The sequence below is a fragment of the Scardinius erythrophthalmus genome (assembly GCF_964197995.2).
Source record: "Scardinius erythrophthalmus genome assembly, chromosome: 14".
Lineage (NCBI taxonomy): Eukaryota > Metazoa > Chordata > Actinopteri > Cypriniformes > Leuciscidae > Scardinius > Scardinius erythrophthalmus.
Window position 1 is genome coordinate 12,034,469 of NC_138234.1, and position 26,390 is coordinate 12,060,858.

Here is a 26,390-nt window from a genome sequence, read left to right on the forward strand (position 1 = left end):
CCGCGCTGGGCCCCCCCAAACCCCAAAAATGCAGTTTTTCCTAAATAACTACTTGAACCGTGGAACCGAGGATGAAGAAATTTTTATGGTATGTTGGTCTTAAGGGCCCACATCAACCTAGCCCATAATCACTCATTTGTGATTTGCGCCCCTCCCATAAAAAATGAAAATGCAATATTATTCTGCTTTAATCGCCCCTATCTTCAGTGGAGAACTGCACCATATTTCATGTGTATGATTAACTTGACATCCTCTGGGGGTATGCTAAGTTTCGTAGAATTTCATCCATGGGTGGGTATAAAATAAATTCATTTATGTGCACATTTAGTGACTGTACACTCATCGGCCTGTAGATGGTGCTGTTGAGCGAAGGGTTGCTGGTTTAGGATGATACTGTCACACACACACATGCAGGAATACAAACAAACGCAAGCATGCACACACACTGACATCCACACGCACAGACACACACCCATACACACACATACAAATCCACATGCACAGACACACACACACAAACACACACGCGCACACACATGTACGCACGCACACATACACGCACAGACACACACACACACACACACACACAGACACACACATACACAAACACACACACACAGACAGACATGCACATACTACTACTTTTTTTAGGTATATACATAAACACGCAATACAGCCAAATTGCTCCATGTCATTTATTTTTGTGGAAAGCCAGTGCAGGCCTGAGCGGCGGTCATATTTTGTACCGCCATGCGGTACATCTAGTTAGAATTTCAGAGTGTCTCTTACGCAGTGATGATTGTTTAATGAGAATTTTTGCCGCAACAGACCCATAATAACCCAGCCATATGGGTATGAAATGGGCTGAAAAATGGGCCCCATGTAAGATTGTCCGCAGGTTCCATAATGGCCCCATGTTAAACGCACAGATGAATTTCATGTAGTATTGCACTTGGTACCCAAGTGGGCAACAAGACCCATCTCTGTCCCAGCTTTAATAATAAGGATAAACAATATTTTAAAAGTATATAATTATCTAACATATGAATATTTAAAAATTAATCACAAAACATAACATGCTAAATGGGGGATATATAGCATTAAAAATGTTACTGTCAGAACGTCGTCTCTCAGTTGCTGAATGTCGCTCAACAACGTTGCTACAGCCCTGTCGCGTCTTACAATTCTACGTTGTAACAATGTTGCGAGCACGTAGACAGTGACGTTGCCATAGCAGAAATGCAACATGCCACAGACATTGCCACAACGTAAATGTCTCTGCTGAGTAAACTCCACTTCTGTTCATAACCACTCCTCAAGCCCAAGCTGGGGTGTGTTTCCTGTACAACGACGTAACTCGTCACTTCATTACCGCCACTTCATTATTTGTCATACTTGACCAGAAGAATTAGACAAGGAAGTTGTAGGTTGTGTTTGAATAATTACGTATCTTATTTAGCTGAGATAAATTAAACGCAATTCTCACGTATGGATTGCTTGATGAAGAATGAGAGACGGCCCAATGGTCAGTTGAAATTTAAAAGGCTGATTTTCGCGCTTCAGGGCAGTGACGAGTACATGTGTCGTTCAGTGGTTGTCCAGACATCCTAGGCACAACCTTAAACAATGACCCTGAACGGTGGTTCAATGTCAACCCTGTGACAACGCTGTAACAACCTTCACCACACGCCTTTTGGCCATGTTGTTAAAACGTTGTTAGAAGGTTGGGTACGTTGTGCCAACGTTCCGTGTTTGCTGGGAAGTAGCCTAGGCTAAACAACGAAAATGCCAGCAAATGGTCACTATCATTTACTTCAATTACATGTTAAGTGTCAATTAAATGTCAAATTAATTTAAGTTCAATAGTAAGTAGATACAGTACAGTACTGTACTTGAAAATAACAGGTAAGCTGTACAGAGCAGTAGCAGTCAAATTTACTTAAAATGTGTTAGTGCAAATTGATTTCAAGTAAATCCTACAAGTTATTTTTTCAGTGTATATTGTTTGAGTAAAATTTACAAACAAAGAGTGAGTGAAATGTATTGAAACAGAGTATTGCAAAGTAAACTTCAAATGAGTAAGTATAAATTACTCCACAAACTCTAACTGGCCAAGTTAAAGTTACTTATGCTCTTTGTTCATTTTACCTAACTTAGTTAATTCCATACATGTGACATTTACTTTACAAAAAAAGGAGTGCAAAAACTTGCAAAAGAAAAAATAAGTACATTTTACTTTTTTTTTTTTTTTTTGTGAAGAACCTTGATCCCTGGCACACTTGCACACAAACAGGAACTCAAGACACATGATCATTTGAACATTTGACCTTGCTTAATTACTACTATATTTCTTTATATCCTGTAAATGGTAACGTTTGATCTTTGCCCATAGGACACCCGGTTGCTACTTCCTGATATCATGTGTATAAATATTACCTCTCTTCATTCAATATAGATATGAGAATATAACTGTATTGCACAGGCTCTGGCTCTTCACAAAATCTGCTAAAGGCAACAATTTGAAAACCAAGGTGAGTTTTTGGAACAGAAATCTTCTGAATAAATGTTCTACCTGAAGTATTTTTAAGCTTTGTCTTTTAAATGCATTGAGAATCGCAGTGTGCAGCGTATGAGTGCATGCAGACATTTAACTTTTCCTGCTTATTAATTTCAGGTTCATCATGGCAATGCTGAAAAGTTGTCTGCTTCTTTTCATCATCTTCTCCATGGTGAATACAGAAGGTAACCAAGACATTTATTTAGTAAAAACCTAAACATTTTGGAAATATTAAATATTCTATTGACTAATAATTCCATGATTATTAAGGGGTTTACAGTGTATAAAGTACACATATTTTTAGCACATAATCAAACAAACATAAAATAAGCTATACATAAATAAAAAATAAAAACAAATTCTTTGCAGTGACAAGAGATGCCATTACAAGAGATGTTAATGGAACATGGACAAATGAAGTACATCCAGTTGATTTAGCCAGAAAATGCCCCACTGGATGGATACAATTTGAACTCCGATGCTACAAGTACTTTTCTCATCCGGCTAAATGGATCACAGCAGAGGTAATGTGTACAACAAGATGATTTGGTCAAACTTAATATTAGCTGTCTTTAACTACATCTAAAAAGACAGATGTAGAGATATGTATGTACACAATAAGTGCATTGTATCAAATTATTAATTTAAACTGATACAAATTATTCTCTGGTGAAGTAAATACTACAGAAAAAAAAAAAGTAATTTCTACATGGAAAAGCTAGTTCAGGCAAGAATTACAAAAACAAATTAAAGTCTATATAAGTTCTTAATTCAAGCTTGTGGAAATTAAACCGTTGATATCAATGATATAAAATTAAGTAAAACCTACTCAACTTTTATAATACTGGTGTTCCCATCATGCACTGGGGCATGAATAATTAATAAGGTTTATTTTTCACTGTTTTCCAGCTGCATTTATCATTGCTTTTGTTGTTAGGTTTAAAACTTGCCGTTTTGTGACATCTGGATAAATTTTCCACGTAAAATAACACAGTCATACTCAAAAACGATCTATCGAATGTTACCGTCATTGTGTACCAAGTATTGAGGTCTTTGTGTTCATGTAGTTTGTTACTTTTATTTAATTAGATAAAGTATGGAATTTATACAATATTTATTGTATTATTTATTTAGATATTTCTAAGTAAAGCATACACTTTAAATGTGTGGTTAAATTCAGTGTTTTTTTGTTGAGTAAAAAGTTAATTTTGTTAAATTTACTGAAGGTAGTTAAGTAGATGTTTCTTTATTCTATATGTGAAATTAAATAAATTAAATATTAAGTAATTTTACTTAATTACTTCAATGAAATGTCAAATGAATATGAAGTTTAATAGTAAGTAGATTTTACTTGATAACAGGCAAGTTGTACAGAGCAGTAGCAGTAAAATGTACTTAACTTTACTTGTTAATGCAAATTTTTAACGAGGATTTTATCAAGTAAATCCTACAAGTTCTTTTTTTCAGTGATAGTTAATGGGGATGTAATTTTTATAGTAAAACTTTTTTTTCTGCAAATAAATAGTACAGAAATTGTGACTGAGCAAATAATCAATTAGAACAGACTTTGTTTGCAAATGTCTAAAATGTTGTCACTTTTGCTTTATGCTACAAAACATTTGATTGTGTATATGGACAAAAAATATTCTGTCTCTTTAGAGAAACTGTCAAAGTCTTGAAGCGAACCTCGCATCTGTGCGTAATAAACTGGAAAATGATTTCCTGCTGAGTCTGGTGCCTTCTTCCACACAAACTTGGATTGGTGCTCATGATGCTGTGGTAAGTTCAGATGTGTGTCCTACACTCTAAAAGAACACTGGGTTAAAAAACAACCCAAGGGCTGGGTAAATAAAGGACAGAACTCATGCTGGGTTCATTTTACAGCTAATTGGGTTTAAGCCATCAGAGTTGATTCTTCTTTATTATTATTTCTTTCCTTCATACATGAATGAACGTCTACGGATTAATTTAAATCCTATAAACGTTTTTAAAACACTCGATACATGGCTTGCATAATAAATTCAAGTGTAATCACCCAGTCTCTGTTGTCCCGTTTCCACCGTAAATGGCGCTGGATCTCGAACAGGTGTTGTGCCGAATTTCAACCCCACCAAATTATTTCCCCCCTAGCATTGGTAGGTTTAGGATTAGTTGTGGGGGAGGGCGTGGGGTTAGGATTAGGCAGTCAGGTACTGTCTTCAACGAGGGCAGTGATAATTTGGCAGGGGGTCGAAATTTGTGTCATGTTCAGCGGGAGAACTTTAGACCGCCGCCCTGCGTTTCACTCGTAGCCGAAATATGCTTTGACTGACTACATAACATGTCCATAAACAGTCAGTGCACAGTTCTGAGAACATATTTTAATATAGGTATTTATGTTCTGTGTATTTTTGAATAAAATTTTATGCAAGGCATCAGACGTTTTCATCAGGCAAAAAGACCGACGCGAGTCATGTGACACTGTCGCGCCCCTGTATGTTGCTTTGCATAAAATGTAAACAATATACAGCACAATAACGAATTTAAAGATACAATTAAATGTACACAAACCTGTATTTTACAGAAGACATAGGCCTACACCATTTTGACGGTGCTGCGCTCTCTCCTGAAGAGACCTGTGGCAAAAGCCTGCGATAAACAACAAACTCCCTGGTTTGTTACGTCTGACCCAAGTTCTGGGTAGCACAAGAAAACTACCCAAATACTGAAAAAATAACCCAATTTTTTTTTTTTTTTTTTTTTTTTTGTGTAAAGAGACCTATTCGTTTGTCTAAACTAAAAGTTCTGCTTTAACCCTTTAAAGCCTGACACATTAAAAAAATGGCAGAAAATTATATATTTTGGGAAATTAGATGTTTATTAAGCCTTGAATCAAAATCAAAAAAAAATTTTTTTGCCAACTCATTTTGTTTATGATATATTTTTTGTATCACATTTGATACATCAGGCTTTTTGGGAACGTTTTGCTTACAACCGTGTAGAGTTTAGATACAAAAAATCTATTATGCCTTTAACAGTTTGAAAACATAGCAGTTTCTGTCTTTGTTCAGGCAAAGATGCACCTTACACTTCTCACAGTACACATGTGAGAAGTGATTGTTGGTGCAATGCTTGCATCTTTGCACCAACAAAGTGCAAAGATGCACTTTGGCGGCCTATAGCTTTAGGCGGCCTATAGCTTTTTTATTTATTTATTTGATTTATTCCCATTCGGAAATATTTTTTTTATTACTAAGCAACCACTGAATGGAACAACACGAATTATATATCATTTTAAAGCTTAGGATCTCAGCTTTTTAATGCATCTAATTACATTTATTAACTCCTAACGAGTGCTGAGTAATCCCTCTAAAACCGAGTGTACCGCCAGCAGGCGCCACCTAGCTGCGAAAATATTCATTACCATATTTTTCAAAAATCTTGCCTTGATTAACACAAAGTTGATGTCATTTGAAAGCTTAGAGTCTGAACTTTACAGTGAATGTATCCACTTTGAAAAACTCTTAAGTATTGCTGAGTTATTTGCTGATAAATAGAATTTCTTTTTTTTCATAATCTATAAAATAATGTACTGCAATGTGTCAAAAACATCATACAGCTCATGAAACATTCTCAGATAATTGAAAATGGCACTTCATTTTTTACAGCATATTATTACAATTAAAATGAGCCCAAAATTAACATAATCTATTGCTTTTATGACAAGATATTCTTCATGGAGAAAAAAATGCCCATGAGGGGGTGTCAAAGACTGTACAAAAAGGCCATCTCTTTTCAAAATGCTGTTTTGATTCCTTTATCCAAAAATTATTATTTTATTGTAGGGGGACTAAAAAAGACTTCACTAAAAAAGAATTTTCCTCCTACCTTATTTCCTTCCTGAGTTATTCCATGACAAATAAGAAAGATATGCAAAATCATAATAAAAATTATATATATATATTGTCTTTTATCCGCCGTTTCTTGGCAGGACAATGTCCAAATGTAATGTAATTTATATTTTCAAAAAATGTAAAAAGAGTTCTTTCAAACGATACCTACCTTTTCTGATATGTTAAAGGGTCGTAAAAAAAAAAGTCACACTTAGCTTCCTCCCGCCCGAAAATGGGCGACATATCCCAGATAGCACCGACTATTTGATGTGCATTTTACATCTGGAAGACGTATTTTTAAGAGTGTTTGCTCATCTGCAATACGTCTATAGCCCAGAGGGTTAATATGGCATTTCAGTCATTAATTACCATTAATTGAATCATCCCAATATTGTTTGTGTTTGCATTGTGGTAGTCATAAAGTAGATAACATTACTACAATTTGACATTACCATTAATACCTGCAGTATCAAATTTGATACACAATTTCCAACACGATTTACTTGTAATTTAACGATTAAATTATTAAGTAATTATGCATTATTTCGATTCAGAAAGTGTTAAATTAATTATATCAGGCGCAATCCAATATTATTTTTTATCTTAACAACTTGAAATTAGCCTTTATTTTACTGCCGAAAGCGTCTGGCTTGATCCAATCGCAGCCGCCATTTTGAAAAGCTAAAAAATCACCCCTCTACTGCATGCAGTACAGTGAAATTCCACAAGATGGCAGAATACACGTATCAAAATAGATACAACAGGTTTTCAAAGAAAGTATTGCTCTCACTGATTCAATATATGTCTTAGAAACTCGTGTATCAAATATGATACGTGCGGCTTTAAAGGGTTAAACACTCAAATATATATTTCATCACGGCCGGATGAAAACGCTAAATTATCCAAATTGACAGAGTGTGTTAAAGATATAAAAGATTGGATGACGCGTAATTTTCTTTTATTAAATCCAGACAAAACAGAGGTACTAATCATTGGTTCAAAAAACCGCCCAAAAAACCTCTCACAATACAACTTTAATATAGTAGGATGTCCTGTTACTTTATCCTCTACAGTAAAAGACCTGGGTGTTATACTCGATTGCAACCTGTCTTTCGAAAATCATATTTCATATGTTACAAAAACTGCCTTTTTCCACCTTAGAAACATTGCTAAGCTACGTAATATGCTATCAGTTTCTGATGCAGAAAAGTTAGTTCATGCATTCATGACCTCGAGACTAGATTACTGTAATGCTTTATTAGCTGGTTGTCCTGCATCCTCAATAAACAAGCTACAGTTAGTCCAAAATGCCGCCGCTAGAGTTCTTACTAGATCAAGATAATATGATCATATAACACCGATTTTATCATCACTGCATTGGTTACCTATAAAGTTCCGTATTAATTACAAGGTATTGCTACTTACTTATAAAGCCCTAAACGGCTTAGCTCCAGTCTATTTAACGGATCTTCTATCGCCCTATAATCCATCGCGCTCTTTAAGATCACTTAATTCTAGGCTTTTGGTCATACCTAGGATATCCAGAACCACCAAAGGAGGGAGAGCATTTTCATATTTAGCTCCAAAACTCTGGAATAGCCTTCCTGATACTGTTCGTTGCTCAGACTCGCTCTCCCAGTTTAAAACTAGATTAAAGTTGCATCTCTTCAGCCAGGCATTCATATAATATTTTTAATCTTACAGTTAAATCTGGCCTCTAGTTCATAAACGCCAGAGGAGAACTGGCCCCCAACTGAGCCTGGGTTCTCCCAAGGTTTTTTTTTTTCTCCATTAGGTCACCTGATGGAGTTTTAGGACACCATTAGGTCACTTGATGGAGTTTTTCGGTTCCTTGCCACTGTTGCCTTTGGCTTGCTCAGTTGGGGATATTTAATTTGATTTAATCAATCAATAATACTATTGATCAGCCTTACCAAACGTGGACGTTTTTTTATACGTTATTAGATTAGACGTTAGTCTGCTCCTCCTGGATACTCCTATAAGCATGATCCCCGTCTGATTGGTCGTGGCGGTGGTGTTGCGACAATCTATAGAGATATTCTCAATGTTACTCAGAAAGCGGGTTATAAGTTTATTTCGTTTGAAGTACTTGTACTAAATGTTACGCTCTTAGATGTTAGAAAAACATCCCTATTATCTCTAGCCTTGGCTACCGTATATAGACCGCCTGGGCCTTACGCTGATTTCCTAAAAGAGTTTGCAGATTTTCTCTCAGACCTATTAGTCAATGTCGATAAAGCATTAATTGTTGGAGATTTTAACATACACGTAGATAATCCAAATGATGCGTTAGGGGCTGCGTTTACAGATTTATTAAATTCATTTGGGGTCAAGCAAAACGTCACCGGACCAACTCATCGTCTTAATCATACACTCGATTTAATTATATCACATGGAACCGATCCAACCGATATAGATATTATACCGCAAAGTGATGAAGTCACTGACCATTACATGGTAACTTGCATATTACGTACTGCTGTAATATGTCATGCGGCGCCGCGTTATCAACCAGGCAGAACAATCCTTCCATCCACCATAGATAATTTCTCAAATTGCTTATCTGATCTGTCTCAGCTGCTGCCTGAACCCAAACAAACAGATGAACTAGAAGAACTAACTAGCACTATGAGCTCCATTCTCTCTAGAACATTGGATGTTGTTGCACCTATTAGATTAAAAAAGGTCAGAGAGAAAATTAAAGCACCGTGGTACAACAATACTACGCATGTTCTAAAGAGAGAAACCCGTATTTTAGAGCGTAAATGGAAACAAACTAATTTAGAGGTCTTTAGAATCGCGTGGAAAGACAGTATGTCACGTTATAAAAAGGCCCTAAAAGCAGCCAGGGCTGAGCACCTCCGCAAACTAATAGAAAATAACCAAAATAATCCAAGGTTTTTATTTAACACCGTGGCTAGACTAACAAATAAACAGACGTCACCCGAACAAAATATCCCCTTACAGTTTAGTAGTAATGATTTTATGAAGTTCTTCACTGAGAAAATAGAAAGCATCAGAACCACAATTGTAAACGTTCAATCTTCAATTGCGCCTTATAATTCAGCCTCAATTAACACCCCGCAAGAACAATTACAGTGCTTTACAACTATAGAACAAAGAGAGTTAAATAAACTTATCACTTCATCTAAAACTACAACATGTTTATTAGATCCTATACCAACTAAGCTACTGAAAGAAGTGTTACCTGTAGTGGAAGAGCCTCTCCTCAATATTATTAACTCGTCTTTATCTTTAGGTCATGTTCCAAGAACATTTAAACTGGCAGTTATAAAACCTCTCATTAAGAAACCACAATTAGATCATAATAACCTAGCAAATTATAGACCCATTTCAAATCTTCCATTTATGTCTAAAATATTAGAAAAAGTGGTGTCCGCTCAATTGTGTTCTTTCTTGCAAGAAAATGATATCTATGAAAAGTTTCAGTCAGGATTCAGGCCGCACCATAGCACTGAAACTGCGCTCGTTAAAATCACAAATGATTTACTTTTAGCTTCTGACCAAGGCTGTATCTCAATATTAGTTTTACTTGATCTTAGTGCTGCGTTCGATACTATAGATCACACAATACTCTTAGATCGACTACAAAATTATACTGGTGTTCAAGGACAAGCATTAAGCTGGTTCAGATCATACTTATCTGACCGCTACCATTTTGTCTATTTAAATGGAGAAAAATCGATCATAACTCCAGTAAACTATGGAGTGCCGCAGGGATCTGTGTTAGGCCCTCTATTATTCTCAGTATATATGATGCCACTTGGAAATATTATAAGGAAACATGGAATTAGTTTCCATTGTTATGCTGATGACACTCAAATATATATTTCATCACGGCCGGATGAAAACGCAAAATTATCCAAATTGACAGAGTGTGTTAAAGATATAAAAGATTGGATGACGCGAAATTTTCTTTTATTAAATCCAGACAAAACAGAGGTACTACTTATCGGTTCAAAAAAACGCCCACAAAACCTCTCGCAATAGAACTTTAATATAGTAGGATGTCCTGTTACTTTATCCTCTACAGTAAAAGACCTGGGTGTTATACTCGATTGCAACCTGTCTTTCAAAAATCATATTTCATATGTTACAAAAACCGCCTTTTTCCACCTTAGAAACATTGCTAAGCTATGTAATATGCTATCAGTTTCTGATGCAGAAAAGTTAGTTCATGCATTCATGACCTCGAGACTAGATTACTGTAATGCTTTATTAGCTGGTTGTCCTGCATCCTTAATAAACAAGCTACAGTTAGTCCAGAATGCCGCCGCTAGAGTGCTTACTAGATCAAGAAAATATGATCATATAACACCGATTTTATCATCACTGCATTGGTTACCTATAAAGTTCCGTATTAATTACAAGGTATTGCTACTTACTTATAAAGCCCTAAACGGCTTAGCTCCAGTCTATTTAACGGATCTTCTATCGCCCTATAATCCATCGCGCTCTTTAAGATCACTTAATTCAAGGCTTTTGGTCATACCTAGGATATCCAGAACCACCAAAGGAGGGAGAGCATTTTCACATTTAGCTCCAAAACTCTGGAATAGCCTTCCTGATACTGTTCGTTGCTCAGACTCGCTCTCCCAGTTTAAAACTAGATTAAAGTCGCATCTCTTCAGCCAGGCATTCATATAATATTTTTAATCTTACAGTTCAAATTACAATCCGGCCTCTAGTTAATAAACGCCAGAGGAGAACTGGCCCCCGACTGAGCCTGGGTTCTCCCAAGGTTTTTTTTTCTCCATTGGGTCACCTGATGGAGTTTTAGGACACCAGTAGGTCACTTGATGGAGTTTTTCAGTTCCTTGCCACTGTTGCCTTTGGCTTGCTCAGTTGGGGATATTCTGGGGATATCTAATTTGATTTTATCAATAAATTCCACTAGAAACAAACCTTGTTGTATTATTTTAATTTAATACTGTGAAGCTGCTTTGATACAATCTGTATTGTGAAAAGCGCTATACAAATATACTTGACTTGACTTGACTTGACTTGACTTAAAGGCAACATTTCTAATGAAGATGGTTTGACTTCAAATCTGAACTTAATTGGCTTCTTCCTGAAGTCTGACAACAGTAGTGCACTCTTTGTAATCACTCACTCTCTTCACTCTTTAGGAAGGACATTGGTTGTGGAGTGATGGAACTCTTTTTTTGTATACCCACTGGTGCGCTGGAGAACCTAACTCAAATCCAAATCGTCTCGAGAACTGTTTGGAGATCAACTATTCCTGTAAGAATGCAGTCTGTTTTTTAATACTTTCAATTATAATTTACAATCCTACAATTTTACATCATACAGTAACATGAAATCACTCAATTTGGATTTCACAAAGTGCCTTAAATTAAATATTCCATTTAATTTTGATTCTAACACCACTATAATGATCAGAATAACTGATTTCATTATTTCACCTTACAGCTGACCGTTGCTGGAACGATACGATCTGTTCAGGCTCAAGGCCCTATATTTGTGTTAAGAACCTGTGAGACCGTCATGCTGCTCCACAGTTACTTTGATAATTAACATAATTTGATAAGATAACATTTTTCCAACATTATATTTTCAAAAATGTTATTCTGAAATCAAATCTCTTCTAAACTTTAATCTCTTTTCAGTATCTTCTCTGAAACACTCCTCAAATTAATAAAAGCATTGAAAAAGCAAACTGTGCATTGTGGATAATAATGTATGTCAAAATATAAGTATATTGTGTTGCAAGGTTTTAGAAAATAGTTATTAAAATGGCATTAAATGATGTCAGGGGCGGGGTTTAAGCATGCTGTAACTGCACACATGTTTCATCATTGGCAAAGAAGACATTTGCATGTTTGTTTCCTGGATTATAATCTAATATAGAACTCATCCAGGGCACTTTTTGTTTTCTGTCTTATAAGATATCGCATTATTTTGGTGTGACACCTCTGCAAACAAATCAGAGATTGAGTGAACTGTTTGAACGAATCAAACTGAATCACAAACCATTTCAGACCATTTTCTAAACCTGTTTAATTAGATCAATAGTGATTCACTCACTATTCTGGCATTGCTATTTCTGATTCTAAACAGCTGAAAGAAAACACAAAGGAATATTCTCATCTCGGGTCGAAAGTAATCTACAATATCAGAAAATGATTTATCAGCAATATTTTACTGGGGCACAGTGTGTATTTCAAAAAGGGTCCAGCGATGCCAACAAATCTATATGGTATCGCAAAATTTTAAAACAATGAAAATCATTTTAATTCAGCGATCTGCATCAAAGGCAGCAAATTGGTTTTGGTTTAGGCCTATTTTTAGATTAAACTAGTTTTAATAACATACTTAATTTTATTTGTAAATTGGTCATCAGTTAATTTTACACTTGCACAATTATTTCGCCAATTTATTATCTTCGAGATGTGTGTGATTTCAGTGAGCAAAAAAAGCATATACATGCATGACCTTAGCTAAGCTTAGCTAGTTTATTTTCAACTCTAGCTTAATTTTGCAGAACTATTTTAAAGAAGCTTCAAATAATATTTTATTTCACACTGACAAATACAAAATGATACATTTTAAGAACAAATGCATGACTTACTGCAAGTTGCATTATTTTTTATGGCATTATGCAGAAGTTCACTATATAAATGTTGTTTCATTAGGATAATAGTGGTTTTTAAAACAGTGAAGTTTTTTCCAGAAACAAACTTTTTTACAACCACTAGCAGTGTAGCATGACAAATGCCAGCCACCTGAATCATAATGCTGTGACTTATCACTCTTTATTAAAAATATAATGGACTCAAAGAAACAAGACATAATTTGACCACTAGAGGGATGAGTCATAATTCCACAGGATAAATGTGCTATTTGCTTTGTTAAACATTTACTATTGCTTATTATTCCTTATATTATGGTTATTAATAATGTTCACCACTTGAAAAAGCAAGAAAAACAGATGCATTGCTAAACCATAAAGCAATTGATCATCATAATCATATTTCTCCACAAAATGTGTACTATAAAGCCATAATTTGAGATCTTCAAAGAGTGTAGGATTATTTTTGTCATTTCTTTTTTTTAAAGACAGTGGTGTCAGATACCACATTACCATTTTACAGTAGTAACAATCACTAAAATAACTTACTATTCGCTGTTTGTTTCACTATTGATTGTTTTTTTAAGTATTGTTTATACCTTGGCTGTACACGTAGCCTCATTGCGGTGCATTATGAGACTTAATGACTGCACTCAATAATATCCACTCTACAAATACCTTTCTCCAGAAATACTGGTAAGGGTATGGGGCGAGTCAATGTCTTTTTTATTATCGTGCTTCGAGCAGATGGAAGTTTTACTTACTCAAACATGTCCTGAGGGCAGAAAGGAAAATTTCAAATGCAATATAAAATCACCATGGGAACAAGAAACTAATGTTCCCAGAACGTTCTGAGAACTAAACATTGGGCTATATGAATGAGAAATCCAAAATGTGCATGTTTGAGTTTTTTCTTTATCATAAATGAGCTTCCAATATACAAAATACTACACTTGGAAGATATAGTGTATTGAGTTTTCTAACGACAATTACAACTATCAATTAAGTCAATCCAGTAAAATATATCATAATAGAATGAAGTTATAGATTTCACTTGTAACCTTGATGTAAAGTAAGAATATATTAGGGCAATGCAAACAAAGGCGCACACATACAAGTGTAGTGCAGACTAAAAAACGAGCAAATAAAAAAAAAAATTACAAACTACACAATAGAAGCGTAACTATCCTAATCTAATATGGCCAACTCTTGTTTCCAGTCAAAGTCATGCTGAAAAGGGCTGGGCAAAAAAATATATAGATTTTTAAACTTTTTTTTATTAATATTATTTTAAAAATGTGGTCGATTCTATTCTATATATTCTCAAAAACCATGAATCATTTTTTTTTTTTTTTTTTTTTTTTTTTTACTAACATTGAACATAATATCTCTGATTGATGTTAATCTTAGTCTTCTCCACTAGATGTCATCCTCATATTTACCTTGAGTGACAGCATGAAAGACGTTCCAGACGGTTGAAGAAACCATCACTGTCAACTTGCTAATATAAGCATTCAAGCACAAGACACGAAAAACACAACACATATCCGAAGCGCACACACAAATATGTGCTTCTCAATCATTGTGTTTTTAATCTTTCTCTCTGTCCTGGATTTCTGTGTCTGCATTAAAGAGTAATTGGTGTTATTTCTGTTTAAAGTGTAGAGGCAGTTTGGTTCAATCTACTGGTGTTTTATTTAGGGCTTTAGATATGTGAAGTGTATCAATGATTCACGATAAGTAATCCTTTTTGGACATCTGACCTGTGACATTTTGATGCTTTTTGATTTTTTCTTTAATCTGTTCTGTGCAGAGGGCATCAACTGTGAGGTTCATAATAGCAGGGGGGAAAACTACAGAGTAATCACACATGCACTAAAAGCCTCTTGCACAAGATGTCTGTCCATCCAGCAGATCACACCATGTTTCTGAAGAAATCAGACCACAGGTTTCAGTTTGACTCAGACATCGAGCTGTTAGTGTCTCACCTCAGACCAGCAATGAGAGATGGGAGATGATTTAACCTGTTTTATCATTCACTACAACTAAATGATTGTGGAACATTTAGTCCATAATCTTTATTTTAACATGATATTTAGGAAGATTTACACAATATTACACTATACTTTTACATACTTAGCACAGTCAGACAACTATTATATTTATCAGTGTTAAGTGATAAAAAAATCATGTTTTTGCTAATAAGAACATGTAAAGTCTTAATAAGAGCACTTTTTTATATATATATGTAATAATATATAAATATACAGTGCATGTGTGTGTGCATTAGAAGGGTTAAACTGTGTCGTGGGAGGATTCACACCAGCTTGACTGTTTCCAGCGGATATAGTCTTATTACATCAGACACTGAACTACTGAAGAAAATGCTTCACATGTTTCTTTTCTTTTGTTTGTGCAGGAGTTGTCTTGGTAAGTTATAAAAACATTTTTACAGCTTAATAATTTTTTTTTTTCTGAACATTATCAACTGCTGTTGTTCAAATTAGGGATTTGCATTTGCTTTTCTTCCCAGATTTACTGAGATTTACTTTATAGTCTGTTTTAATGTCCCACACACACAACTATGAAATGATTGGAAATAATTAGCTGAGTGAAACTTGTTTTACAAGTGTGAGATGAACCATCACATGTTTATTTTGCTCTACAGGAGATCGTGTAAAGATCATGCTCTTCTGTCTGTTCTTATAAGTGATGTTTAACCTTTTGTGTGTCTGCTGTTCTTCATTTCACATTAAAAAAAAAAAAAAAAAACAGATTTCAGGGTTTCTAAACCAACAAGAATGAAAACTTGTTTTGTTCTCCAGGTGTGTTTGGTGATTCAGTGTCAGTGATGGAGGGAGATTCTGTTACTCTAAACACTAGTCTTGAAATACATGAAATACATGAAGTTGAAGATATACTGTGGACATTTAGACATGAAAAGTCTGTCTTAGCTAAAATCAGTAGAGTAATTTCCTCGATATATGATGATGTTCCTGATGGGAGATTCAGAGACAGACTGAAGCTGGACGATCAAACTGGATCTCTGACCATCACAAACACCAGAACTGAACATACTGGAGTTTATGAACTAGTGATAAGTGGAGCGAAATCGTCATCAAAATTATTTAATGTTTCAGTCTATGGTGAGTAGAGATCATTTGTCCAAATGTTCACATATTCTCGTTTTTATTTTACTTGAACTATTAAGATTGTAAATATATGTAAGATCTCAGTGTGTGAGATGATAAACACACTAACTGTTATTATACTAAACATTCACTCAGCACATTATACCAAGCATTTTTTATATCAAGTTCATCCAAATTCCATTTTATTCTCTCATGTTTTCCAGCTCGTCTGCCTGTTCCTGTCATCATCAGTAACTCTTCACACTGTTCTTCATCATCTTCATCTTCATCAAATTGTTCATTGGTGTGTTCAGTGTTGAATGTGAGTGATGTGACTCTCTCCTGGTACGCAGGAATCAGTGTATTGTCCAGCATCAGTGTGTGTGATCTCAGCATCAGTCTCTCTCTACCTCTGGAGGTGGAATATCAGGATAAAAACACCTACAGCTGTGTGCTGAACAATCCCATCAGCAACCAGACCACACATCTGGACATCAACACACTCTGTCACACATGTGCAGGTACCACAGCTCTGATGATATATGTGTGTGTTTACTGACCTGATCTCTGTCTTCTGTTGTATCAGACTCATTCACTTACACTAATGACTCTCTTTTTCTCTCCTTCTCCTCCTCCAGTCTCAGTGTCTCTGATAGTGTTGATCTCTGCTGGATCTCTGATGATTGTTGCAGCAGTCGGGATCTTCTGGATCTGCAAGAAAACTGATCGAGAAGGCAAGTGTTACCTCCTGCTTATAAGACAGAATTGGAAATTGGATGTTTTGTTTTTGATGGAAATTTTTATTTTGTTATAGTTGTTGACGATAAAAGAGTTCCGAATAGAGATAATGAAGAGATCACTTATGCTAATCCAACATTCTACAAACGAAATGCACAGAGACGGGTGAGTTAATTTTTATTGCAATGTTTTTTTGTGGTTTATATGATCTGACACACACACATAATATACATATTAATAAAGACACTAGAGTTTTTAGTCTTCTGCTCTGATGGGTTCAGTAGATCAGTGGTTCTCAACTGGTAAGTCTGTTCTGATAGCAGATAGCAGGGGAAATGGATGCAAATAATACAGTTTGCATAGCAGTAGGGAAATAAATTGATTTTTAAAATGGAAGAGGATGTTGTTGATATCAGTAATTTGTCTGTCCAATCAAACTGCATTGGCAATTTCATTGGTGCAATATACACAATATTTTGGCACAGTGTTCATTTTAGCCTGGTAAATCTCACTTCTGCTACTGTTAATGCAACTGAATCTGAACTATGCATTTAACAAAATAATAATAATTTATATTTAATTAAATTACTTTTTAATTAGAAAATGTCATTCTATTTTTGTATCTTGTGATGTTCTTTTACAGACAGCTAGAGAGGAGAATCACACAGAGTATGCGGTTGTCTGCATAAGATGATGAAACTCATTTGGCGTTTGGATTTAGTATGTGAACTCTGATCTTCATAAGCTTTGGACAAGTTTTGGGATTGTTGAAAATAAAATCTAAAAATGAACATAGGCTATGTGATATGTAAAAACCAGCTCAGTTTGAGAGTCTTAAGTAAAAACCTGTTGTGGTCTGGTTCCCTTCAATATATATAGACATGTGGTTTGATCTGTTGCTTAAACAAACAGTATGTGCATAAGAGTGCCGGCCTATTATTGAACTTTTGTGGTTGATGTACATTTGAGAGGGCATGATAGAGGTGTGACAACAGCGTTGAAGGGCTTTTTCCATTCCTGCTAATGTGAAACTCAGTTTACGTACTACCATGCAATAGTGTTTCCATCCATCATAAACTCTGACAGATAATGCATTCTCTCAAATCAAACTGTGATTTAATTTGAAACCTTACTGTATGAATGTGCAAATGTCATGTATTTTTTGTAAGTTAAAACTTAAATGTAATATGTGTGCAAGTACATATGCTTACTCGCGTCACTTTTGTTGCCTATTTAGTTTTTGAAACTTTGGTTTGGCTTTCAATGCGTTAACACAGAAAAGCACTGACCATGTTCCTGGATCAGCATCTTTGCTGATCCTGGAACAACATTTTATTCAACCAATCAGATTTGACAAGTTTACCGTTTATGTCAAGTTTTAGCTTTCAACCTGTCAGCAAACAAAAGAATACAGCACAAAGGTAACTTCACAAAGGGTGTTTATTGTCAGGTAAGTTCAGAAAACAAGTGTGACTGAGTTCATTAAATAGCAGCAAACACTTAGCGGAGAATAAAAGGTCTTATCGTTGTGTTGACTGTTGCAAACTGGATGGCAGGAGACTGAAGAGGGCTGAAGATAATCAAAGACAGGAACTGGTAAGTGTCCCAAGTAGGTAGTCTGATAGTAGCTCAGTGTGGATCGACAGATAAGTAAAAACATGCTTTGCCGATTGGGAAAGTGTGTGTGCAAACAATTTGACCAAATCTTAATACACCAATAATGGAGGTTCAAAAACACTTCAATGCTGTTATTATAATAAACATTACAATGTAACTGATTATAGAATACAGAAGTGTACACTTTTGAGGAAAGCTTTGCTCTGACGACACATTCCTGTCATGGGTGATACTACATACAAGATGGAACTGGCATTAAATTTTAGAAAAGAAAAACTACCGGCATGAGAGACAAACCAGCACTTTAACATTTTTATATTGTTCAGGTTATATGTAAAAAAATATATATATACTTGTATGGAAAAACTACCAATGCGGATCTGTTTTGGTTTAAAATGTATTTCCAACAACAAGAATACATTAGGCTACACTTCATTTCTGTACATAAATAAATAAGACAGATCCTGATCTCACTTTAAACTCAGATTCTGATCTCACTTTACACTTTTTTTTAGGGTTTGGGGTTTTCAGAATGTATTGATTGTGAGACAGGCAGCCCTTGAAGGGAATGGTGTGTGTGCGTGCGTGTGTGTGTGTGTGTGTGTGTGTGTGTGTGTGTGTGTGTGTGTGTGTGTGTGTGTGTACACTAGGGGGCGCTCAAAGGGTTCTTCACCAGCTTGAGTACAGGGTAAAAATGGATGGGTGTGTTTAAAAAATACAAGAAAAATATAAACAATAACAGAAAAAGCTGAACATTGCAGAATTTAACCTTTTCTGCTGAATTAACAAGGCCATGCTGTTATATAGCATCTGTTTTACATTTAACATATACTGACATATAACAAACTGACAAATATACTGATACTAATATACTGATTAATAACACAGGTGCAACATGATTAATCATAGTTCATCAAAAGCAGTTTTGCACACGCTGTGGTAAATACTTATATATATATATATGTAAAGTGCACACAGTGTCATACATAAAAGAACACAAAAAAAATGTCATACCACAAAACAATAAATAATGCTATAACCATTCATTTAACAACACAGGCTGTACCATAAACCCATAATGTATAGGCTACATAAATAATATAAAATAAGAAAAACAACATAAAAATAAACAATTATTTAACTGAAAAACCATTAAATGTGAGGAGTCATGCAGGGAATTCAGGGAATGTCATTCATAGCTTTTCATGTAAATTATAAGATGATTTGATTTCATTTTATTTCCAAATGGTAACATTTTACTATAAAATTACATGAAATGTACAGTAAGCTGAGCTCTAATAATGTAACCAACCAATTAACAGGGTTTTCTTGTCGCATTTTTATGGTCTTTCACAATGAAAATTACAATTATTGATCAAGTATTGTTCCTCTGTGCAATTAAAGGCCAGTTGTTTGACTATTTAGCGAGAGAACATCCACAGGCCAGTTTTTTATGCCACTCTCCTGTAAGAATAAAACAGATTCACAAAGTTAAAAGAAATGAACAGGATTGATGTTCCAGTTACACACAGACACTAATGAATCTGATAAACTGAATCACACTGTCCTTTTTTTCCTACAATGATACAATAAGCTTGAATGCAGTGTCTGAACCTGGAATTCTCACCAATTACACCTACAACCACCAGCAGAACACCAACACATGCTCCTCCTATAGCAAGAAAATACACAATCCAATCTGTAATTAAAAATAAAAAGGCATTCATTATTACTAAAGATCGACAATTGATTTTTCAGGTAAGCTATTTTTGACTGATATGTCCAACTTCATCTGCTATAGTATAGAGTGAAAAGATAAATGGCGCCATCTTGTGTTTTATCCCCTAAAACAGTGCTCATGTAAAAACTAACTGATATTATGCATTGTTCGTTTTCAGACAGGCCACAATAAAAACTAAACCATTGAATTACATGCTCAAGGGAAAATGAACTGAATGACTGCGGAATTTTACTCACTAGTGACAGTCCCATAAAGGCTCTTTTCACTGATAATGCTGATGCTGTGCTGGCGGCGGATGATGCTGCTGTTGCTGAAGATCTCAAGATGATAAAGTCCAGAGTCTGTGTTTCTGGTGTTTGTGATGGTCAGAGATCCAGTCTGATGATCCAGCTTCAGTCTGTCTCTGAATCTCTCTTTACACTGAACATCTGTACAGATCTTACTCTGATTTCCAGTGATTTCAGCAATACAAGCTTCATTAAAATACCACGTAATTACATCATTTGGGTTTTTTATTACACCAGGATCAAAAGTGAAAGATTCTCCCTCCTCAACTGACTTGGTATTCGTCTCTCCACCACGAACATCTGAAGCACAAATTAACATAATCAGATTTTATTTGATTTTTTTCTGTTATAAACTACAGAAGTTTATTTACAAACTAAACAAAGATAATGGTGAGAACATGAAAGTTAGGAGTGGAAAGACAATACTGGACATTGAACTGAGGGCATTTACACTCAAGAAAATGAGGAACTGTAACAGTTAGGGCGTTTTCACACCTGAAAGTGTGACTTTGGACTGACAGATCTGCACATACATATTCTTCTTCAGTTGTTTAGGCAATGCGGGAACCGAACCATACAGAAAATGCTTTCACTCTAGAAATGAACCAAACCTTTGTTCAGTTTGATTGAGAACCGAGACTACCTCTTTTCGTCGGACCAAATTTCGTCTGTTTGGTCCAGACTGTGGTCCGGGGAAGGTTTCACATCTGTAATTTTGATTTGGATCAAACTGAAAAGTCCACAAATCCGGACCAAACAAGGTAGGTGTGAAAGGGCCCTTAGTCCACTGGAAGCAAGTTGTAGAACCCAAGTTCGGTTTGTTTCCCAAACATGATCAATCATAAAACAAAGGCATGGCATGGCACTCAAAACAAGAACATGGACATGACCTTACCAAACAATTCTGGACACATGGCAAACACGAGGGCTTAAATACACACAAGACTAATGACAAGAAAAGGGAGACCTGTGCACAATGAACCAATGAAAACATGACACAATCACATGAGGAACACATGGCAGGATCACATGACTAACACAGGGAATCACATGCCAAGACATGAAACATGAATGACATGAAACATGAACCAAAACAAGATGTGACATATCCCCCCTCTATGGGTGGCTCCCGAGGCCCAACATAAAACCAAAACAAGACATCAAAAGTTCAGGAGGGTGGTGGAGCAGTGGCGGTCTTGGGTGCGGGATGGAGGACCAGGCCCATGCAGGGGAACAGGACTAAGACTTGGAACACAAAACATCTTGTCCGAAGACAGCTCAGGCTGGGTAGGCATGACGTGAAGAAGCTCTGGCTTGGCGGGCATGATATGAAGAGACTCGGTTGAGACCCACTCTAAAAATGTCCTTGAGCGCAACATCATTAAAATCAACAAGGTGAGAAAGTTCAAGAAAATCCTTGACATAATCCTTGATGGCCTGATTTCCTTGACGAAGTCGGAGGAGGCGAACTGCTAGGTTCATATTCGGTCAAGTATTCTGAAACGGTTGGTCCACTGAGGCAAGTTGTAGAACTCAAGTGCAGTTTATTTCCCAAACATGATCAAATATAAAACAAAGGCATGGCGTGGCATGAAACTCAAAACAAGAACATGGACATGACCTTACAAACGGAGGCACTCAGGCTTTGGCAGGCTGGCTGTGGTGTGCACTGCAGGACTGTGGAGCCCCTCATCCACAATTCCCACAGTAAACGAGGAACCACTTAATAGGAGTGCAAAGTGAATGTATTTAACCAGAGTCAAGTGATAGGTATTATCTGGCATTAGATTAGCAAGGTGTTAATCTAAACCATGCCAAAAATGTCCTGAAGGGCTGCATCATTAAACATTAAAGACAAGGGAGACTTGTGCACAATGAAACAATGAACCAACGACAACATGACACAATCACATGGGAAACACACGGCAGGATCACATGACTAAAGTCCTATTCGGACAGGTCTAGTTTAACATGGACAGGAGGGGTAAAGTAACAATTACCAGAGCTTCTAAGTGATTTTAGCCCCATCCGAGTGTGCCATCTCAGTAATCATTACAGACAATGTCAGTAAATATTACGGTGACTTTTACCTTCAGTAAAAAGGTCCGGAAAAATTACCTCAGGTAATACAAATAGAATAGACCCGCTGTAAATATACGTAAATATTTAGTCATTTCCTGTTTAAAAGTAGCCTGGAAATCCAGACCTAAATCTAAAAGATTAATGGTCTGGCGTCGACTAATGAAAATCGGCCAGCTGGAGGGGCGGCACCAAGCGTGCATTTGAAAATCTCACTGCACACATTTGGATAACACTACGACCAATCACAACAATAAACCCCAGCTACCAGCGGAGCTAACTGGTAGATTATACTCTTACCGTATCCGGTCGGCAAAACAGCAAAAACGTCCTTCTAGCAAAGGAACGATTCGAGCGGCGTCTTCTGTTCCTGTTTTAGATAAAAAAGCCAAGTCTAACTCGTTCATTGTGGCGGCCAAAGCCGTTTCAAACAAATGGTGTTCATCCATAGCAATCTTGCAATGTTTACTAATGACTTTGACGTCACAGCGCTGTCGTCTTCTGTTTAGCTCGCCTCTGGCCCGTCTATATCAGATAACTCGATGTGATTGGTGCAGCTCAGATCGAGGGGCATATTTAATGAGCATCATTACTCGACACCAGAGTAACTCGCTGAGCAAATTCAACTTGTGCTCTCGCGAGAACTCTGGATTACCAGGGTAGTTTAAAAGTAGTTTTCAACAGTTTTTCAAGTATGGAGACACTTGAAAAAGCATTCAGTTGCGTTCTAGACGCTGGGACAAGTCTGTGGCAAAACTCAAGTGTTTTCCACGCACCATACAGATCAGAAAGAAGATCTTCAAAGCACTTGTTAGAGGCACGAAATATCTTAACGTTAAGTAAGTGCCTATTACCAACACAGTCCAATCTGAAGTTAATTAATACATCGTTCGACCGTACATAACTGTTTTATGTATATAAATATAGGTTATGTGTTTGTGCACATAAAATAGTCCCCAGCTCGGTAACTTCCAACGTGACCGGGACTAAGTTTGTCTAACCTATTAGACCTATTTTCAGGCGCTGCGTCATTATGCATCATTATGCCTGCTGCACTCATGGTACGGCAGCAAAGTTTCTTGATAATTACGCAGGAATGAGAGTATAGTTAATAGCCATTTCAGCCTAGAAAATCACAACTTTACATTTTCCGTCGGTCTTGGTACACAATGTAACTACAGAAGAGTCAAGTTTTAAATAGGAAAAATATCCAAACTCTTGGTCATTTTTTTGAGAGAGATGCTAATGGTCCTGTCCGATTCAATGATTTATGCTAAGCTATGCTAAAAGTGGTACCGCCAGACCCGGAGATCGGCTGAATGGATTCGAAAACGGTAAGTCTCAACTGTTTAACTCTGCGGGGAGTTGTAAAATGAGCTGTAACGACGAGGCTGAGGCGGTATTAGAATCCATTTGTGGATGTTTATTAGCAGCAGGTTTTAGAGACAGAAACGTTAAGCCAGACAATGGGTCAAAATCACAATAGCAGTCCAATCTAGCGACATACAAAAGGGTAATCCAAAAGGCAGAGATGAGTAGACAGGCAAAAGGTCCAAACACAGTCATCAGTCCAAAACAGGCTACCAGAACAGAGGGGTAATCCAACAGGCATGAATCAGAAAATCAGGCAGAATCATACACAAGGCAGAAAACAATGGAAACACTCGGTAAGGCAGATGAACAGACAATACTTCGCAAAGTGCAAACACACAATCTCTCAAACAGGAAATTAAAGTAGAAGCAGAGGGAGTGGTACACAGTCAATACTCAGGCGAAGGCTACATGAGCCTATTTCCAAAAAAAGTGGAGTATCCCTTTAATAAATGACTCACCATGCACAGTCATACTAAAGATCGTTTCACTGATGGTGTTGCTGCCGATGATCTGTAGTTTATATTCTCCAGAGTGTGTGTTTGTGATGTTTGTGATGGTCAGAAATCCAGTCTGATGATCCAGCTTCAGTCTGTCTCTGAATCTCTCAGTGCCTTCATTACACTGAACATCTGTACAGGTCTTATTGAGATATTCACTGATTTGAGCGATGCGGGTGTTATTAAAAAACCATTTAATCTTTTCTTGTTGGTTTGTTTTAACATTAGTGTTTAGAGTGACTGAATCTCCCTCCATCACAAACACTGACTCTCTGTCTGTATAAACACCCGATGCACCTGAAGAAATAACAGTTCATTATAAATCACTTCAAAATATATATAGGACATGTTTATAGAACATTTTTTTATGATGTATGTAATGGGTGATGTGTTTGTGTGATCCTTGGCCAAAGACAAATTTCGATCCTTATAGACAAAGGTTTTAAAAAATGAATTACAATCAATTTGCTCAATCATGAGCTATTACATCACATATTTGAAAAACAAAGTCACAAGGGTTCAGTTTCAACACTGAACACAGCATGTGATGAACTATGACTTAGAAATCGGGCACTGCAAAGTATAAAGTGGCACCCTTTTCCTTTTGTCTTTTATAACTTTGTTATTGGCACTGTTTTATTTAATTATATTTTAATTTAGTTATTTTGTATTTATACTTTGAATGAATATGTCTCATTGTATTGTTCCCGTTTAGGCAATGATTAAAAACAAGAAAAAAGAGGGAACAGCAAGTGTTTGTGTTTGATCCAGCATTTTTCAAAACCATATTTGATATGGAAAATAATGAGTCAGAAGTTGGGATAGAATAAAATATTTTTACAACGAAAATGCCTTCAATAACTTATGGACAACAAGGTTTTATGAATGCCAAGCATGCATTCATGTAAGAGATATTTTGACTTGGCCGTTAAAAAGACGCGAACCCCGCCCGACGCAGAAATCATCAATCGATCAATTAAAATCAAAACTGTGTGTCATCCCAAATTCTAAGCGTCAACAACAACAACAATAATAATAGCCTATGACTTACCAAGATGGAAAACCCACACTGGTACGAAAATGAAGAGGTTCATCACTTCTCCGAAAAACGAAAGCAGATTATGTGGCAAAAGACTCCTGGGGGGGGGGGGGGGGGGGGGGGGGGGCATATACTTAGACCAATGTAGTGTTTTTTTGTTAATTTAAATATAAACGTTACAGTGTAGATCTGCACTACGGATTAAAATATCTGTAGATATTCAGTTGGGCTTCACCTTTTCACTCAGCCTACAGAAAACTATTTGTTTTTGTGAATTAAACAATTAATAATACACATAGTTGGATCAGATGAAAAGTAATGATATGACCTTTAGTAGAATAGTTATATTCACCATAGGTTATACAGGAGACTGAGTGAAATATGTTGTTGTGAAATTATATAAAGTTATATTTAGATATTAACCATATTTAGCCCATTAGACATACAGTAGCCTACCGTGTAATCATATGGATCCTCGATGAAATATCTGCTGTACTATTCTCTATTGGTCATCATACAAAACAGTGTCCTACATAGCATTTTATGAAGACAAACACAATCGTTCTTCCGACCTTTCACTGTCGTGTCTGCTGATTTTGATATGCGCGAGGGAGAGAGAGCAATACAGCGCTCGTGTTGTTTGAAGGCGGTGAGCGAGCGAGCGCGCGCGCGGCCGACACACACACACACACACACACAGGCTCGCTCTCTCTCTCTCTCTCTCTCTCTCTCTCTCTCTCTCTCTCTCTCTCTCTCTCTTCTTCAGAGTCCACACTTTGGTGACGTCATGTAGTGCAGACCTATAGGGCCCTTGGCGAGTTCAT

General features: G+C 36.3%; 2 protein-coding genes across 2 annotated transcripts; one reads left to right on the forward strand and one right to left on the reverse strand.

The window, feature by feature from the left end:
- Positions 1-15,411: 15,411 nt before the first annotated feature.
- Positions 15,412-18,131, forward strand: LOC308702400 (SLAM family member 5-like). Its single transcript, XM_081385218.1, has 6 exons — positions 15,412-15,493; positions 15,889-16,209; positions 16,419-16,715; positions 16,833-16,928; positions 17,009-17,097; positions 17,576-18,131. Exons 1-6 carry the CDS (start codon positions 15,448-15,450, stop codon positions 17,624-17,626), a joined length of 900 nt encoding a protein of 299 aa, XP_081241344.1. The 5' UTR covers positions 15,412-15,447; the 3' UTR covers positions 17,627-18,131.
- Positions 18,132-19,753: 1,622 nt separating this feature from the next.
- On the reverse strand, positions 19,754-26,173 carry LOC308702403 (uncharacterized protein). The gene is made up of 6 exons (XM_081385223.1): positions 26,023-26,173; positions 25,579-25,664; positions 24,489-24,824; positions 20,527-20,877; positions 20,177-20,248; positions 19,754-20,013 (listed from the first exon to the last, which is right to left on the reverse strand). The coding sequence occupies exons 1-6, from the start codon at positions 26,031-26,033 to the stop codon at positions 19,967-19,969; spliced, it is 903 nt and encodes a 300-aa protein (XP_081241349.1). The 5' UTR covers positions 26,034-26,173; the 3' UTR covers positions 19,754-19,966.
- Between the last annotated feature and the right edge of the window lie 217 nt (positions 26,174-26,390).

What these genes read in the sequence shown, in the direction of transcription:
- LOC308702403 (XM_081385223.1), bottom strand. An exon ending in AGTGTGGGTTTTCCATCTTG is followed by an intron (nt 24,825 to 25,578) that starts GTAAGTCATAGG and finishes TTATTTCTTCAG; the next exon opens with GTGCATCGGGTGTTTATACA. An exon ending in CTTTAGTATGACTGTGCATG is followed by an intron (nt 20,878 to 24,488) that starts GTGAGTCATTTA and finishes TTTGTGCTTCAG; the next exon opens with ATGTTCGTGGTGGAGAGACG.
- LOC308702400 (XM_081385218.1), top strand. Translation starts at nt 15,448, where the DNA reads ATGCTTCACATGTTTCTTTTCTTTTGTTTGTGCAGGAGTTGTCTTG. An exon ending in CAAGAAAACTGATCGAGAAG is followed by an intron (nt 16,929 to 17,008) that starts GCAAGTGTTACC and finishes ATTTTGTTATAG; the next exon opens with TTGTTGACGATAAAAGAGTT. An exon ending in AACGAAATGCACAGAGACGG is followed by an intron (nt 17,098 to 17,575) that starts GTGAGTTAATTT and finishes GTTCTTTTACAG; the next exon opens with ACAGCTAGAGAGGAGAATCA.